Genomic DNA, 15,167 nt, shown 5'->3' on the forward strand with positions numbered 1-15,167 from the left:
CTAATCAAACTATTAAGAGTCTGCAAGGAAAAGAAATCTTAGATGCACCGATATTCCTTCCCTGGAATCACTCTGTCAACTGCCGCTGAGAGCAGGGTACTTGGACACTTATTTCAAGCCATGGCTTTTCATCTACTTTTACCTTGCATCATATGAAAAATATGTGATTAAAATTCTGTGAATGTTTGTATTTTGAAGGGAGGTGTGACACAGGAACAATAGACTATAGAAATAAAGTAACTTTGGTAGATATTTAATGAGAAAACATTTAAACTGCAAGTGTCAGATATGTAGTTTGGCTTATACTAGGTTCTTATGTGTATTTATTTTCTTTTCACATTAAGAACTGTTCCAGAGGAAGAGAGAGAAGCTAAATTCTTTCGGGTGGTAACTTGTTCCTTATTGGCATTAAAGAAATTGCTTTGCCTCTTACCTGATAATGAGCTTGAGTCTCTGGAAGAGAAATTTAAGTCTCTTCTATCACAGAATAAATTTTGGAAGTATGGAAAACACAGTATACCTCAGGTATCTTAATCTTTTTTATTTTAAGACATTTCTCTGATTCTTTTTTCCCCTAATCTTGTTAGCTTATGTTTACGCTTTATGTTTATTGTTTATGTTTAATACAAATACATCTTTGTGGGGAGACCGAATTGCCTCTCTTGCCAGAATGTTATTGTGTTTTCACTTTTTAATTTAGTTATTTGGACTCCAGATTCAGAGTTGAAGTATCATACTCCTCTGTTGATGGCACCTTAAAATTGTTGGCATGTGTAAGGCTCTTCTCATTTAATGTATTTATTTTTTTCCTTTTGTCTCTTATCTCCCTCTCCATTCTCCACCTCCACCAGCGGACCGTTGTAATCGTGCTTAGTGTATATTCACTTGTTTGTATGCTCGATTCCCGTTACTCATGATTATTATGCCATATAGTTCCCCAAAACACAGAAGCTTTGCTCTTAGGGAGGGGGGAACAAAGCATTGGGTTCCTGTGGGTCTCTGGTCAGCATTTTTGTCGTTTGGTTAATACATAACCTTATTTTTTATGTCTGTTTAAAGACACTTTATTTAATCTATATTTTGGTTCATTAACATTAAACTCATGGACAATAACAGCACTAGAAGTCATGCCTGAATGAAACTTACCTAACACGTATTTTCTCTGTTAGGCATGTCATAGCCTTCTTGCCTGTGTTTTTAATTCACATAAGTAGTATTCCGTTTATTGCTTTTTATGTAGTATTTTTTTCAAATACTATCATACTTTAAATTCTCCATGTTCCTTTATGTATGTTTGGTCCATGGGTTCTGACTGCTGTGTTGTACTCAGAAGTTTGCATCCATTCCATTTTACCACCTCGGTCCCTGGTGATATAGGCACCCTGCTTGCCTCCAACTCCTCACCCTCACAATTAATGCAGCAGTGAACACCTTCATCCACGTATCCTCCGATCTGTGAGCATTATTTTCGGAAATCCTCTCAATTTCTGAATTGCTGCGTCAGAGTGTATGCATACGTACTAAATTTTCTGAAATAGTGGCAGATTGCTCACCTGAATGGCTCTGTTACTCTAGACTCAGCCGTCAGTGCCTGACGAAGCCTATGTTGTCTTACATTCTAGCTATGACTAGGCATCATTCGGCTTTTTAATTTTTATCAGTCTAATAGGAGTTCAAATGATATCTCTAATTAAGTGACTTTTTTTTAGCATCTTTTCATAAGCTTTTTAGATTTTTGTGTTTCTTTTGAAATCTCCTTTTTTTTTTTTTTTTTTTTTTTGCAATAGGAGTTTTCTCTTTTTAAAAAATTTTCCTGGCTTTCCCTGTATATTCTAAATATTAGTCCTTCTGTCGTTTTTAGGCATTGCAGATAGTATCCCATTCTGTTACTTTTCATCTGTCCTCTGTTACAAAGAAATCTTAACTTTGTTGTCATCAAAACCACTAATTTTTGTCTTGTATAAGGCCTTTTCCACTTTTAAGCCATACAGATATTTTTATATTTTTAATAGTTATATCTTAGTTATATTTTTTTACAGTTTCATTTTTCTTTGAAGTCTATAATCCATCAATAATCTAATTTTTTTTTATGATGTCAAATAACGATCTAGTTACATTTCTCTCCATGTGTTGTTGAGCCAGTTTTCCTAACATGACCTTCATTCTTTCCCTCTCGATTCATGGTCCTGCCATTTTAGTACATTAAGTTCACATATGTTCAGAAGTTTTTCTCTAAACTCTTAATCTTCTCCTACATTGATCTTTGTTTCTTATGCCAATACCACTGTAAATATGACCTGATATTTCCTAATAATTTCTCAGTTGGGTCTATTTTAGTTGTCTTTTCTATTGACTAAGTCATTTTAGAACTTATTCTTCTATATAAGTTTCAGTAAATTTATTGAATTCCTCAAAATTCTAACTGGAATTTTGATTGGGGTTGCACTGCATGATTTGCTGTCTTTATGTTGTTGAACCTTATGCTATGATGAACCTGCCAACTTCATTGAGTAATAATTTACACACATTAACATGTAACCATTTTAAGCATACGGTTTTGTAAGTTTTGACAGATGTATACATTTCATCTATATATATAACAAGATATGAGAAATTTTTGTCACCCCAAAACAGGTTCCATGTGTTCCTGCTAATCATCCTCCCCCATATGCCAGGCAACCGTTGTTCTGCTTTCTGTCACTACAGATTATATATATATTTTTTCTAGGTTTCTCTTTAATTGGAGCTATATATTACTCCATATCTGGCTTCTTTCGCTCAGCATAATGTTTTTAGTATTCCTTCATTGTTACATGTATCAGTATTCCATTTCTTTTTATTGCTTAGTTTCATATAGTCTGCGTAGACATATATTTTCATTTATCCTAGGTAGGGAGACAAATTGATAGATCATAGAGGAAGCATATGTTAAATTTATAGGAATCTGCCAGAATATTTTCCAAAGTGGTTGTACTGTTTTACATTATCATCAGCAATGTGTGAGATTTTAAGTTGTTCCATATCCTTACTTAGATATTGTCAGTTGTTTAAAGTCCTTCTCATGGGCCTGGGATCGGGGATTGGCAAACTATAGCCCTTGGTTAAATTCTGTCATACCTGTTTTTGTAAATTGTTTTTGGTATTGTCTTTGGCTGCATTTGTGCTAGCAAAGCAGAGCTAAGTTGTTGCAACCGAAACAGTTTTTCATTGTGGTTTTCATTTGCATTTCCCTGATGGCTCACGACGTCAAACATCTTTTAATGTACTTATTGGCCATTTTTATATCTTCTTTTTTTGAGGTATTTATTCAGATCTCTTGCTCATTTTTAATTGAATATATTTTATTTTTTATTTCTCAGATTTCTACATGGGTTTTTATATTTTCTATTTCTCCAATGAAATTTTCTATCTTTTTAAAGATTTGTTTTAAAGATCAGTTTGAGGTTCACAGCGAAATTAAGGAAAGGTACAGAGATTTCCCATACATCTCCTGCCACATGCATCGACTCCCCCATCATCAACACCCCCGCCAGCAGGGCACATTCGTTACAACTGATGAACTTAAACTGATACGTCAGTACCTCCAGAGTCCATAACTTACATCAGGGCTCACATTCAGTAGATTTCGACAAAAGTATGATGACATGTATCTGTTTCTTGTTTTTGCCATTCATTGTTGTCATATTTTCCTTTGCCTCACTGGGTATAGCTATAATAGCACCTTTAAAGTCTATGTCTAATAATGACATCAGGGTTATTTTAGGATTGGCATAGTTAATTGCCTTATCCTTTGCAATAGAATCACATTTTCCAGGCTGTTTGCATGCTGAGAAATTTTAGATTGTATCCTGGACATAGATATTTAGATTGTATCCTTGGATGTTATGTTTTGGAGACTAGATAATTGTATACAGTATGGCTCCAAGAAGGGTGTTGATGTTTTTGCGTTAGCAAGCAGTTAACTTAGACCCAAATAGCAAACTGTCAGGCCTACACTGGGCAGTGTCTCAGATTTTAGTTCTGTTTTTTTTTTTTTTTTTTTTTTTTTGAGTCTTAGCTTTAAGCTGCTTTAAATTTACACTGTGCATGTATATAGTTCAAGGGTCAGCTGTAGATTTAGGTTATTTAAACAGAGAATATAGGGATTCCCTTCTCTGGCTCTCTTTTTTCTAGAGTTCCCCGTCACTCTCTTGCAGCCGGTTGCCCTAGGTTCCTTATCCTGCCTGGTTCTGTTAGTCCCTCCAGCCAGAAGGATGTCAGGCTTTCTATCGGAGTTGTAGTTGCTGTCGTGCCTCCGTGGTGGTGACTGCAGCCACCTTCAGGGCAAAGTTGCTCAAAGTGGGAACTCAGTCTCTCTGGATTGTTTACTCCAAGTTTGATTCCCTCCAGAATGTGTATTCCAGTCCCCTCAGGTTATTGTTTGAATTTGGTTCATAGAGCCTATAGTTGTTTTAGAAAGATTAATCGATCACTTGTTATTCCATATTCTTTTGCCCATTTTTAAAGTGAGTTTTTGGTTTTTATTTTGTGAGTTGTGAATGTGGTTTACTGATTCTGGATACAAGTATTTTGTCAGATAAAGTATCATGAATGTTTTCTTCAGTCTGTGGCTTGCCTTTTCATTTTTGGAAAGTAGGTGTTTTAATTTTGATGGTCCAGTTTTTCATTTTTAAAATAGTTTCTGCTTTTAATTTTTCAATCTAAGAAATCTCTGCTTACCTCAGTGTTGCAAAGATTTTCTATAATTTTAAAAGCTTTATAGATGAGGTCCGTTTAGAGTTAATATTTTTGTACGGCATAATGGCAAGAGTCAAATTATTATATGTTTTTTAATTTATATAGATGTCCATTTGTTGAAAGAAAGGTGTTTCCTTACCCTGGTACCTTTGTCAAAATTCAGTTGACCATGATGTGAGATTTTAATTTTGGACTCTTTATTCTGTTCCATTTATCTATATGTCCATCCTCACACCAGTACCGCACTGTTTTGATTATTATTGTTTTATAGTATGTCTTGAAACTCCAATTTTGTTCTTTTTAAAAATTATTTGGGCTGTTTTAGGCCCTTTGTATCTTGGAATAATACTGTATAATATATTCCATACCAAACATGTCATTATGGTTTTTGTCACTATTGTGAAGGGTTTTTTTTTTTTTTTTCCCCAATTACATTTCCTATTTTGTTTGTACTGGTTTATTGAAATACTCGGCTTTTGTATGTTAATTTTTTATCCAACAACCCTTTCAAACTTCTGTTCTAATTGTCTTTAGATATTTTTTAATATTTTTATAGCCTGTTATTTTGCTATAATTGTAGTTATTTGGGTTACTTTCCAGTTCTTTTCCTTGTGTCTTTGTATGAATCGGGTCATCCAGTACTGTGTTGAGTAGACGGGGTGATAGCAGGCATCCTTTTCTTGTGTCTGACTATAATGGAAGTAGTTGTAGACTCTCAATGGTAAGTATGATGCTTGCTGTAGATTCCATAAAGTTCAAGATTTCCTTTCTATTCTTAGTTTGCCAAGTATACATGAATGTTGAAATTTTCTTGATTGCTTTTTCTGATACCTCTATATGATCATGTGATTTTCCAGCCTAGCATTTAAGAGACACTTAGTCACGCTGTATGTTTTTCTTTTTAAATATTCTGCTGCCTTTTATTTGGTAATTTTATTCCTGCATATTTTATTCCTGCATATTTTATATAAAATACTTTGTGTGGTTAAATATATCTGTTGTCTATTTTTTTTAATCCCGGGAACATTATTATACTCTCGATCTTCACTTAGATTTACCTATGTATTTGTTACTTAGCTTGCTCTTCATTTCTTTCTTTATTTCTTACCTTCCATCTGGGATCATTAACCTTCTGTATAGAGTGTATCTTTTGGATTTTTGTTTGTGTTGGTTTGTTAGTGGTGAAATCTTTTTTTCTCTATCAGAAGATGTTTTTATTTCACTCTTATCCTTGAAAGCTATTTTACTGGGTACAGGATTAAATTTTAGTAGTTATTTTTGTTAAAAATATTATTCCTCCACTGTATTCCGATTTACATTGTTGCTATCAGAGTCAGCTATCAGCCTTACTGTCTTTTCTTTGAAGGTGGTTTGTTATTTTCCTCTGGCAACTTCTAAAATTTCTCTGTGTTTCTTTGTTTTGTTTTGCTTTGTTTTGTTTTTGTAGTTGTACTATGTGTCTTAATGTGGATTTATTTTTATGTATCCTGCTTGGGATTTGTTGTATTTTTTGAATCTGTAGATTGATATATTTCATTGGTTCTACAAAATGCTGTTTTCTCTCTCCAGATATTTCCTTTGCCTCATTTCTCTCTTTTCTCTCCCTTTGGGATTCAGATTACATACATGCTAATCTTCTCGCTTTGTTTGTCTGTGTATTTCTTATGCACTCTTTGGTGTTTTTCATCTTTTTGTCTTTCCATGCTACTTGATGGATAGTTTTGCTCGATCATCAGTTCATTGATTTTTTTCTCTGTATTTAATCTGCTTTTAAATAATGAATTGAACTCTTATTTATTTTTGGATTAGGAATTATGCTTGCTTCTTTTTCAGATCTGCTATACTTTTTCTAAGATCCTTTTCTCTTCCAATATTTTTAAACTTTCGTTAAATATAATAAGCATTGTTGATATGGAGTTTGTAACTGATAATTCTAAGATTTAAAGTGTCAGATCTCTGTTATCTTTGGTTTCTGCTAATAGTGGCTCATAGTATCTTGTTTTTTGTTTGGCTATATTTAACTGGCTAGAATATTCATAAGAATAATTTGAGGCCCTCGGTGAAGACTCCTGCCACTAGAGAGGATTTATGTTTGCTGCAGCCAAAGAAACAGAAAGTTGAATTCTTTCTGCTTTCACTTTCTGAGTTTTATTGAGCGGGGTGCCGAGTCAGTATGAATAACCTATCTGCCATTACTAGAAATAAAAGCTTATCATAGTCCTACTAGGCTTTCATTTAATTTAGCTTTTTGTTTTTTCTTTTAGATCCGCTCTGCTTTTTTTGAGTTAGTTTCTGCTTTCTGCCAGCGTATTCCACGGCTGATGAAAGATGAAGCATCCAAAGTGAGCTCCTCTGTTCTACTTAGCATTGATGACAGTGACCCCATTGTCTGCCCAGCCCTCTGGGAAGCCGTACTTTATACTCTTACAACTATTGAGGTATGTAAGAGAGGCACAGTTAGTACATCTAGGAATACTTGTCTTAGCTGTATTTCAGAAACCTCTTTAGATATCATGTGAGAGACAGTCTATCAGATTATAATTTCTAAAACTTACCAGAAAAATGCTTTATTGGAAATAAAATAATCTAAACCTTGGTATAAATCTTTAACTGACTATAAAATGGCATAGAGTTTTTATTTTACTTTCAGTTTAGCCAATATCAATTATTCTTTACATCTGATGGCACCCATTGAAGTAACCATATCTGAATCTTATATTTAAGATTAAAATTGCTGTCCCTTTTAGAAAGGTTTTATTAGAAATGTTTTAAGTTAAATACTTATTTATGATGAATATTATCCTGGAAGTAGGTGGCATACATGATTACTAAATATAATAAGTTTCTTATAATTTCAGAGTTTTAGTTCTTAGTGGCGGTGAGAGATGTTAGCTTCTTCAGGTAGAATACTTGATTTTTTATTTTTGAGACCTATATGTCTCCTCTCTTAATTGAGAAAAATACGCTTGTGCTCCCTAATTATTATTATAATATGTTCTTCATTTAGGACTGTTGGCATCATGTAAATGCCAGAAAAAGCGTGTTTCCCAAGCTGTCAGCTGTGGTTCGGGAAGGTGGTCGAGGTCTGGCCACCGTCATCTATCCTTATCTTCTGCCATTTATCAGCAAACTCCCTCAGTCCATTACGGATCCAAAGCTGGACTTCTTTAAAAATTTCCTCACCTCTGTCATTGCAGGGTAAGGAATCTAAATTCTAGATCTTTAAAGCAAGAGGTTTTTCTTGTTTTTATAAATGGTATAATGACATATACATTATTATCTTTCTTATTTAAATTTCCCGATTGTTTTGCTGTTCATTAAACACTTCTAAAGTTTTCAGAGAATTAGAATATTTTTCCTTGGGTACTTTCAAGGCTTCTGTGGTAGCATGCAGCAGAAAGTGAGATAAATATGGTAAGGCCCTTTGATGGCAGCAGGCCATTTCTCGAATGAGCGATTTTTATGTGTCTTGATAAATACATATGGAGAAAATGAACCAGTGAAGTTTTTAAAACTTTCATAAACTTATATAATAGCTGCTTCAAGCACACTTAAAAAAATTATTTTAGTGTATTCTTTGAACTTAATAAATAAATGATACCTGATTTTATTAATGATTTAAACATTTTTTTCACACTATAAAATTCTCTTTTTCAAATTTGTTGGTCGATTGGTTCATGAATAGACCATAAATATTCGTTATCTTTTGTCGACACATTTTTGAAAATACGCTTTTTTTCTCAGTTCAAGTTTATTTTCTATTCAGGCCATATTTTGATTCTTAGTTTTTACTTTAAGAATTTTATTTTTTTAAAAAATCCTGTTCTTTTGGATGAGATCTTTTCTTTGTCTTTATTTCGGTGTTTCCGAGTTGTTTATTTTCTTTTTCATGAAAGAGTAAGCCAGAGTTATTTATTATTTCTTAGGCTATCAATGGAGAGAATCAAAACCAGCTTCTCAGAGTGCTCAGCAGTAATATCTGCCTTTTTTGAATGCTTACGTTTTATAATGCAGCAAAACTTAGGTGAGAAAGAAATTGAAGAGATGCTCGTCAATGACCAGGTATTTATAATGTGAACATCAGCAATGCCTTTCCACACTCACCATGAAGAAGCACGCTCATTCTGTCTTACTGCCGTTTTTATTACTTAGCTTTCCTTGTAAAGATTTTATAGTTGCTAGCATAATACTATAATGCCTGAGTACTAGTCTGTCTTAGGTGTACATACCCTGACTGTTTTAGAGAGTTGAAAGGCAAAACAGAATTTAGAAGGTGCTATTGTGATCTTTTGTATTAAGTTTAAATTATGCAATAATTATCTTATTCTAAAATACTCAAGTATTTTTTAGTGAATAATTGTGGTTGTCTTTTAGAACCAGTGATGAGAACAAGTTCTGGAATATAGTTTCTGATGATAGAAAATTAATTAATGAAATTGTATAACCTATCCTAGTTGATGTCTCGGATAGTTAACTTCTCTTTGTAATTTTTTTAAAAAAGTATTCTGAATTGTGTGGGTCCTATATGTCTTTAATATTGGCTTAGAAAGAAAAGGGGAGGAATAACTTCAATAAGTTCAGAAGATGCAGAGAACAATTCTATTTGTTAATAATTATCTTGATCAGTTATATCATAAAAAGGAGTTAATTTAGGGGAAATACAGTGAGATAATTAAGCTCCTTATATGATATGAAAATGATTTTCAGATAAACTTTTTCAGAGTTCTAGGGGGGAAATCCATGTCTTTTTATTTAGTAAATATGAAAATTTATGTTCTACCAATAGCTCGTTTAAATTTTATTTCTCCTGAAAACTAAATTTGTGTATTTCGCCTTCTCTTTTAGTTGATTCCTTTTATTGATGAAGTTCTCAAAGACCCAAGACTGCAAGATGGGCAGCTATTTGACCATTTAGCAGAAACTTTAAGTTCTTGGGAAGCCAAAGCAGATATGGAAAAAGATGATGAAACAGCTCCCAACTTGGAGAAGGTGCTACTAAATTTCTGGGAGAGACTATCAGAGATCTGTATAGAGAAAATCAATGAGCCAGAAGCTGATGTTAAGTCTGTTTTGGGCGTATCTAACCTATTACAGGTCCTTCAAAAGCCAAAGAGCTCATTGAAGTCAAATAAAAAGAAAGTTGGTAAGGTTAGGTTTGCTGACGAGATGCCTGAAAACGATAAAGAGAACGAAATGTGTGTCTCCTCAGAAGGAGAGAACAGTGAAAGCTCTAAATTAATGGCTGAACCTCCTCCCTCCCATAATGGTTTGGACTTTATATCTCCACTACGGAAAAAGCCTTTGGAAGACTTGGTTTGCAAACTAGCAGAGATGAGCATTAATTATGTCAATGAACAAAAGTCAGAGCAACATCTGAGGTTTCTTTCCACTCTGCTCAGTTCCTTCTCTTCATCCCAAGTATTTAAAATGCTACTAGGTAATGAAAAACAGACTGTCATCAAATCCAAAACTCTTGAAATAGCCAAACTTGTACAAAAGAATCCCGCAGTGCAGTTTTTATACCAGAAAGTGATCGGTTGGCTAAATGAAGATGAAAGGAAGGATGCTGATTTCTTGGTGGACATTTTGTACAGTGCCCTGCGTTGCTGTGACAATAATAAAGAGAGAAAAGTTGTCTTGGATGATCTAACTAAGGTATTACTGTTGTAAATCTTTTGAAATTATAATGGTTTATACTGGCACACTAATTATAGTTGAGACCTGTGTGGGGGTGCTTTTTGGGTAGTTTCTTGACTATGAATGTCAATTTAAAGACAATATATTTTTTATTATGATTTGGGAAGTGTGTGAGACCTCTGGGTAGGTGTTCAGTAAATACGTTTAAAACGACAAAAGCTTGATAGTAATAAAAGGGTAAGTTCTTTAAGGCCATGCTTATTTAAAGTTGAACTAGCTAAAATTTTAGTTTCATAGGGGTTACATGATTACTTTGTTTGCTTGTAAAATGTTTTACTGTTCCTTCTAACAGATTCTAACTCTTTCTTCTTTCAGGTGGATCTGAAATGGAATTCTATTCTTCAGGTCATTGAAAAGGTATCTTAGGGATTTTTTTTCTTTTCGTATTTATGGGCATAGAAAAATTAAAACCCCAGTCATATTCGCATACAGGTATGTAGTCAGGTGTCTGTGTTAGAGAATTTCCTTATAACTTCCCGTGATTTGGGAAGATATTTGGTGTTTGTCTCTGGAGTAAAATTTTTCTGGTTAGGAATATCAGGGAAGAGTGAACCATAGGCTCTGGAAAATCCACTGTTCTTCCCTAGCAAGTAACAAAGGGAAAGGTAAACATTTTACTGTCTTTTAAACTAAGGTTACAGGTTTCTTCTGTAGAAATGGACTGAGTGGTTCTAGCTTTGGCTAGAGCCATCAGGAAGTTAAGTCTGTCCTACTCTGGAAAGTTATATAGGCCAATTCATATCTTCCAGCCTTCATCTGATGGCCACTTGACTAATGAAAATGAATCAAGGAACATCAACAGTTTTGGAAAAAGTTATTAAAATGGCTTACGGGTTTTTTCGTAATGAAGATGTAAATGATATAACTAGCTATACTTCCAAGTATAGCAATGTTACAACTAGCTACCTAAGATTCTCCCTGCTTTTTAAAAGCATTTTTGTATTATTTTTAAATTTTACACAGATAACTCTTTAATTTACAAGTTAATTTTTTCTCTTTAAAAATTATGGTATGAAATACAAAACAGAATTTAACCCTCTTAACCATTTCTAAGTGTACGTTTCAGTATATTCACATTGTGTAGCCACTCTCCGTAAATTTTCCATCTTGTGAAACTGAAACTCTATACCAATTACACAATAACTCCCCATTTTTCCCAATAGTTTATTTAAAAAAATACAGAATATTAATTTACTATTTTTCAATGAGAATTATAATTTATCAGGCACATCATTTGCATCAGCTTATCCAGTGCCTTTTTTCTCTAAAGTCAGGATATGTGTAAAGCCAAATTATGAGACAGATGCATGATAGAGCTAGAATCAGAGTAAGGGGAGTTAAAAATCTGATAAGAGAAGACTGACGTATCTATTTCCAGATTAGAAAGGCACCTGCCATGTAGTTCAGAAACGTGTTTGGAAGCTGTTCTCTTCGCGGTCAGTGTTGGAAGTTCACATCTGGTATCTGCCTCCTACACTTCCACAACTGACTAGCTTCCCATCGCCTTCAAACTGGTCGGATCTTCTCTGTCAATAGCGTAAAACATTGAGAAGTTGAACTTCATGTCTTGTTAACCCGAGACACATTTTATTCAGAAGTTTATTTTCTGGATTCTGTAGGATTCTGTAAAATAGATTGGCTTTATTTGATAAACTATATTAGGAAAGCCAATTTTATAGCCATTTAAACTCTATTTTTTCTTATTTTTATGCCACCTCATACTTTATGAGTGGAGTCCTAAAGTCACCTTTTTTAAGAACAAACCTAAATTTTGTATCCAGAAAAGGACTTTAGAGATTTTTCTAGGTTAATCTTTATTTTTCAAATTAGGAACTAGGCCTAGGTTGGTGAAGAGATTAATCTAAGGTCATAAAGCCAGAATAGTGATAAGGGAAAAATAAAAGCTCTGGTTACCTACGATAAGGATACATAGTTTTTCAGGCACTACCCAATCCACATTTGGATTTTTTTTTTTCCAGATTGCTTTGAAATGAACCAAGTTGCAAATTCCTTTCTTCTCAGCCCTAAAGCAAAAGAAGCTCTGGGAACATGGATCAGCATGCTTTTGGGGGGGGATTTGCAGTTTTTATTCTTGCTTCCCTACCTCATGAAAATAAACCAGCTGCTGTCAGATATCTGGCCTCAGTAACTATTTCAGAGAATTCGTGCAAATAATTAGAAGTCCCATTGTTCATACCGAAGTCACTTACCATTATTTAATATTAATTGTTCTTTAATTTTGGTAAAATTAATGAACAAAAATTTAATATCTGTAGAGCATTTTAAAAATCTGTCCTCAAAGTTCAGCCATTCATTATCCATTGAACATATCTGCAGTGTTGAGAGCAGGTATCAAAGAAGTATAAGACAGTCTCTGCTCTCAAGGAATTCACAATCTCATTGGAAACAAGACATACACAGATGAAACATTATAAATGATAATACAATCCAGTAAGTGCTTTAGGAATTCAGAGGAAGTCTGTGAGAGTATGGGCCGGAGAGGATGGGGAGACTTCATAAAGCAGGTGGGATTTGTACTGATTCTCAAAGAATGGACGCGATTTTAGTAAGTAGAGAAAGGGGGAATATGTATGGTTGGGAAGACAGCATGAGCAAAGCATGAAAGTGTATGTAAGCAAGGCTTACTGGGGAACAGGGAGGATACTAGCCCTAGAACTTGAGGACGAGGAGTGTGGGACAGTGTTAGGGCCATATCATGAAGGGAGGTAAAATAGAATACGAGTAATATCTTAGGCAGATATACTTTTTGATCTTGCTTCTAATCTTTGCTTTAATTTTATGGTTTTAGGCATGTTCCAGTTCAGATAAACATGCTTTAGTAGTTCCTTGGCTAAAAGGAGATATTCTCGGAGAGAAGTTGGTCACCTTGGCAGATCATCTTTGCAATAAGGACTTGGAATCTACAGTGTCTTCTGAACCTCACTTCTCAGAAAGATGGACTCTTCTAAGCTTGGTGTTATCCCAACATGTTAAAAATGGTAGACAAAAATAAGGCTTTTGTTTTTCAGTAGGGAATAATTCTTTCCCTTTTGGGGGAGATTTCATGCCACTGAGTTTATATATTATTGGTTGAGATTAACTAGACATAATTCATTCAAATATCTTAATTTTGTAAGCACCCTAAATGTTTATCAATCTTTGTAGCATGACTTGAAAGACATTTAATATTTTGTTTTATATTCTAAGGAGTTTTGAATTTAGCAAAGCTATTCACGCTAATTTTGTAGAGCATTGATTTTTAAATTTAATTTAAAACTTTTTTTAATGAGGGTTTTTATGTGAGAACAGATCAATTTTTTGATATGATTTTCTTCTAATATACAAACACCTTTTTTAACACATGGAAAGGCTCAAGTGGTAGTTAAAATAAGATCTTCAAAATTGTACTGTTAATATTTTTTATTTTTTGTCATTTTTTTCCTCTAGATTACTTGATTGGTGAAGTGTATGTTGAAAGAATTATTGTTAAACTTCATGAAACTTTATCCAAAGCAAAGGAATTGTCAGAAGCTGAAAATAATGACTCTTCAGTGTCTTTTATCTGTGATGTGGCCTATAACTATTTCAATGCAAAAGGATGCTTGTTAATGCCATCATCTGAAGATTTATTGTTAACTCTCTTTCAGTTGTGTGCTCAGAGCAAAGAAAAATCACATTTGCCAGGTAAGAGCCTACTGCTCAGATGTTTTGCTGGGAACCTCCGGCTCTTGCCTTCCTGGTATAAGTGACCAGGGTTTGTTAACTGAATCATAATGTGTTTGAAAGTTGAAACCATTCTGAGCAAAGGACTACACATCTTAAACATCTTAAACACCGTAGCTTTAGGCATGAAGTTATTGATGTAGGTAGACAATATATCTAAAGTTCTTACTTGACAGGAAGGAAACAATTTTAGAACGGGCCATGATAGATGAGGTAGAATCTTAGCCCGTTCACTCACTAAGCCCTGGCAAGCTGCCTAATTTCTTCATGCCTCAGTTTCTGTGTTTATAAAGGAGGGTGTTAACATCTTATCTTTCCTTCTCTTATATTTAAAAACATTCAGATTGCCTTTTTAAGGACCGTATTCTTGCCTTATTTGTTAATTCACACTTAACTTTTTTGAAAGGAATATTAAAAAACACCATTGGTAGAGAGCCCTCCTCCCCAACCCTTTAATACTACTCTATTTAGAAAAGGTATACTATTTCTCACATTTCTAAAAGGACAACTCTCTTGTAAATATGTTTTGAGCAGAAAAAAGCTGACTTTAAAAATCTTACCATTTTTATATTTAAATGGCATGAAGTAGGTTGTATTATTGCATATTTATGACATAGTTATTTTAACAATTGAATTGTAATTTTTGTTTTTTTTTTAAATGGTACTTTAAAAATCTGAGACCTTCAACGAGTTCCTTCAGACACTTTGTATTGATTGTAGTTACTTCAGTGGGATTATAAATTACTGTTGACATCTTGATTTTAGACTTTCTTATCTGTAAACTGAAAAATACTTGGCTCTCTGGTGTGAATTTATTGGTCCATCAAAGCAGCAGTTCAGATAACCAGAGTACCTTCCTACATTTGTCTGCTCTTTGGCTGAAGAACCAAGTTCAGTCTTCATCTTTGGACATCAAAAGGTAACTATTTTTGTGCTCAATTGCACAGTATCTCTTAATACTTGATCACTATCCTTAAATAAGATTCCTCAATTAGTGGGATTACCTATAA

General features: G+C 33.9%; 1 protein-coding gene across 1 annotated transcript in view; it reads left to right on the plus strand.

Annotated features, from left to right (window-relative positions):
- LTN1 (listerin E3 ubiquitin protein ligase 1) overlaps positions 1-15,167 on the plus strand; it is a 46,509-nt gene that overhangs the window by 8,386 nt on the left and 22,956 nt on the right. The window contains exons 6-14 of the mRNA XM_016129890.2: positions 345-525; positions 7,002-7,175; positions 7,745-7,935; positions 8,664-8,799; positions 9,583-10,392; positions 10,750-10,791; positions 13,244-13,433; positions 13,882-14,118; positions 14,923-15,076. Coding sequence (XP_015985376.2) covers positions 345-525; positions 7,002-7,175; positions 7,745-7,935; positions 8,664-8,799; positions 9,583-10,392; positions 10,750-10,791; positions 13,244-13,433; positions 13,882-14,118; positions 14,923-15,076 — 2,115 coding nt within the window. The remainder of the gene's footprint in view (positions 1-344; positions 526-7,001; positions 7,176-7,744; positions 7,936-8,663; positions 8,800-9,582; positions 10,393-10,749; positions 10,792-13,243; positions 13,434-13,881; positions 14,119-14,922; positions 15,077-15,167) is intronic.

Source organism: Rousettus aegyptiacus, unplaced genomic scaffold, assembly GCF_014176215.1.
Source record: "Rousettus aegyptiacus isolate mRouAeg1 unplaced genomic scaffold, mRouAeg1.p scaffold_m13_p_4, whole genome shotgun sequence".
Lineage (NCBI taxonomy): Eukaryota > Metazoa > Chordata > Mammalia > Chiroptera > Pteropodidae > Rousettus > Rousettus aegyptiacus.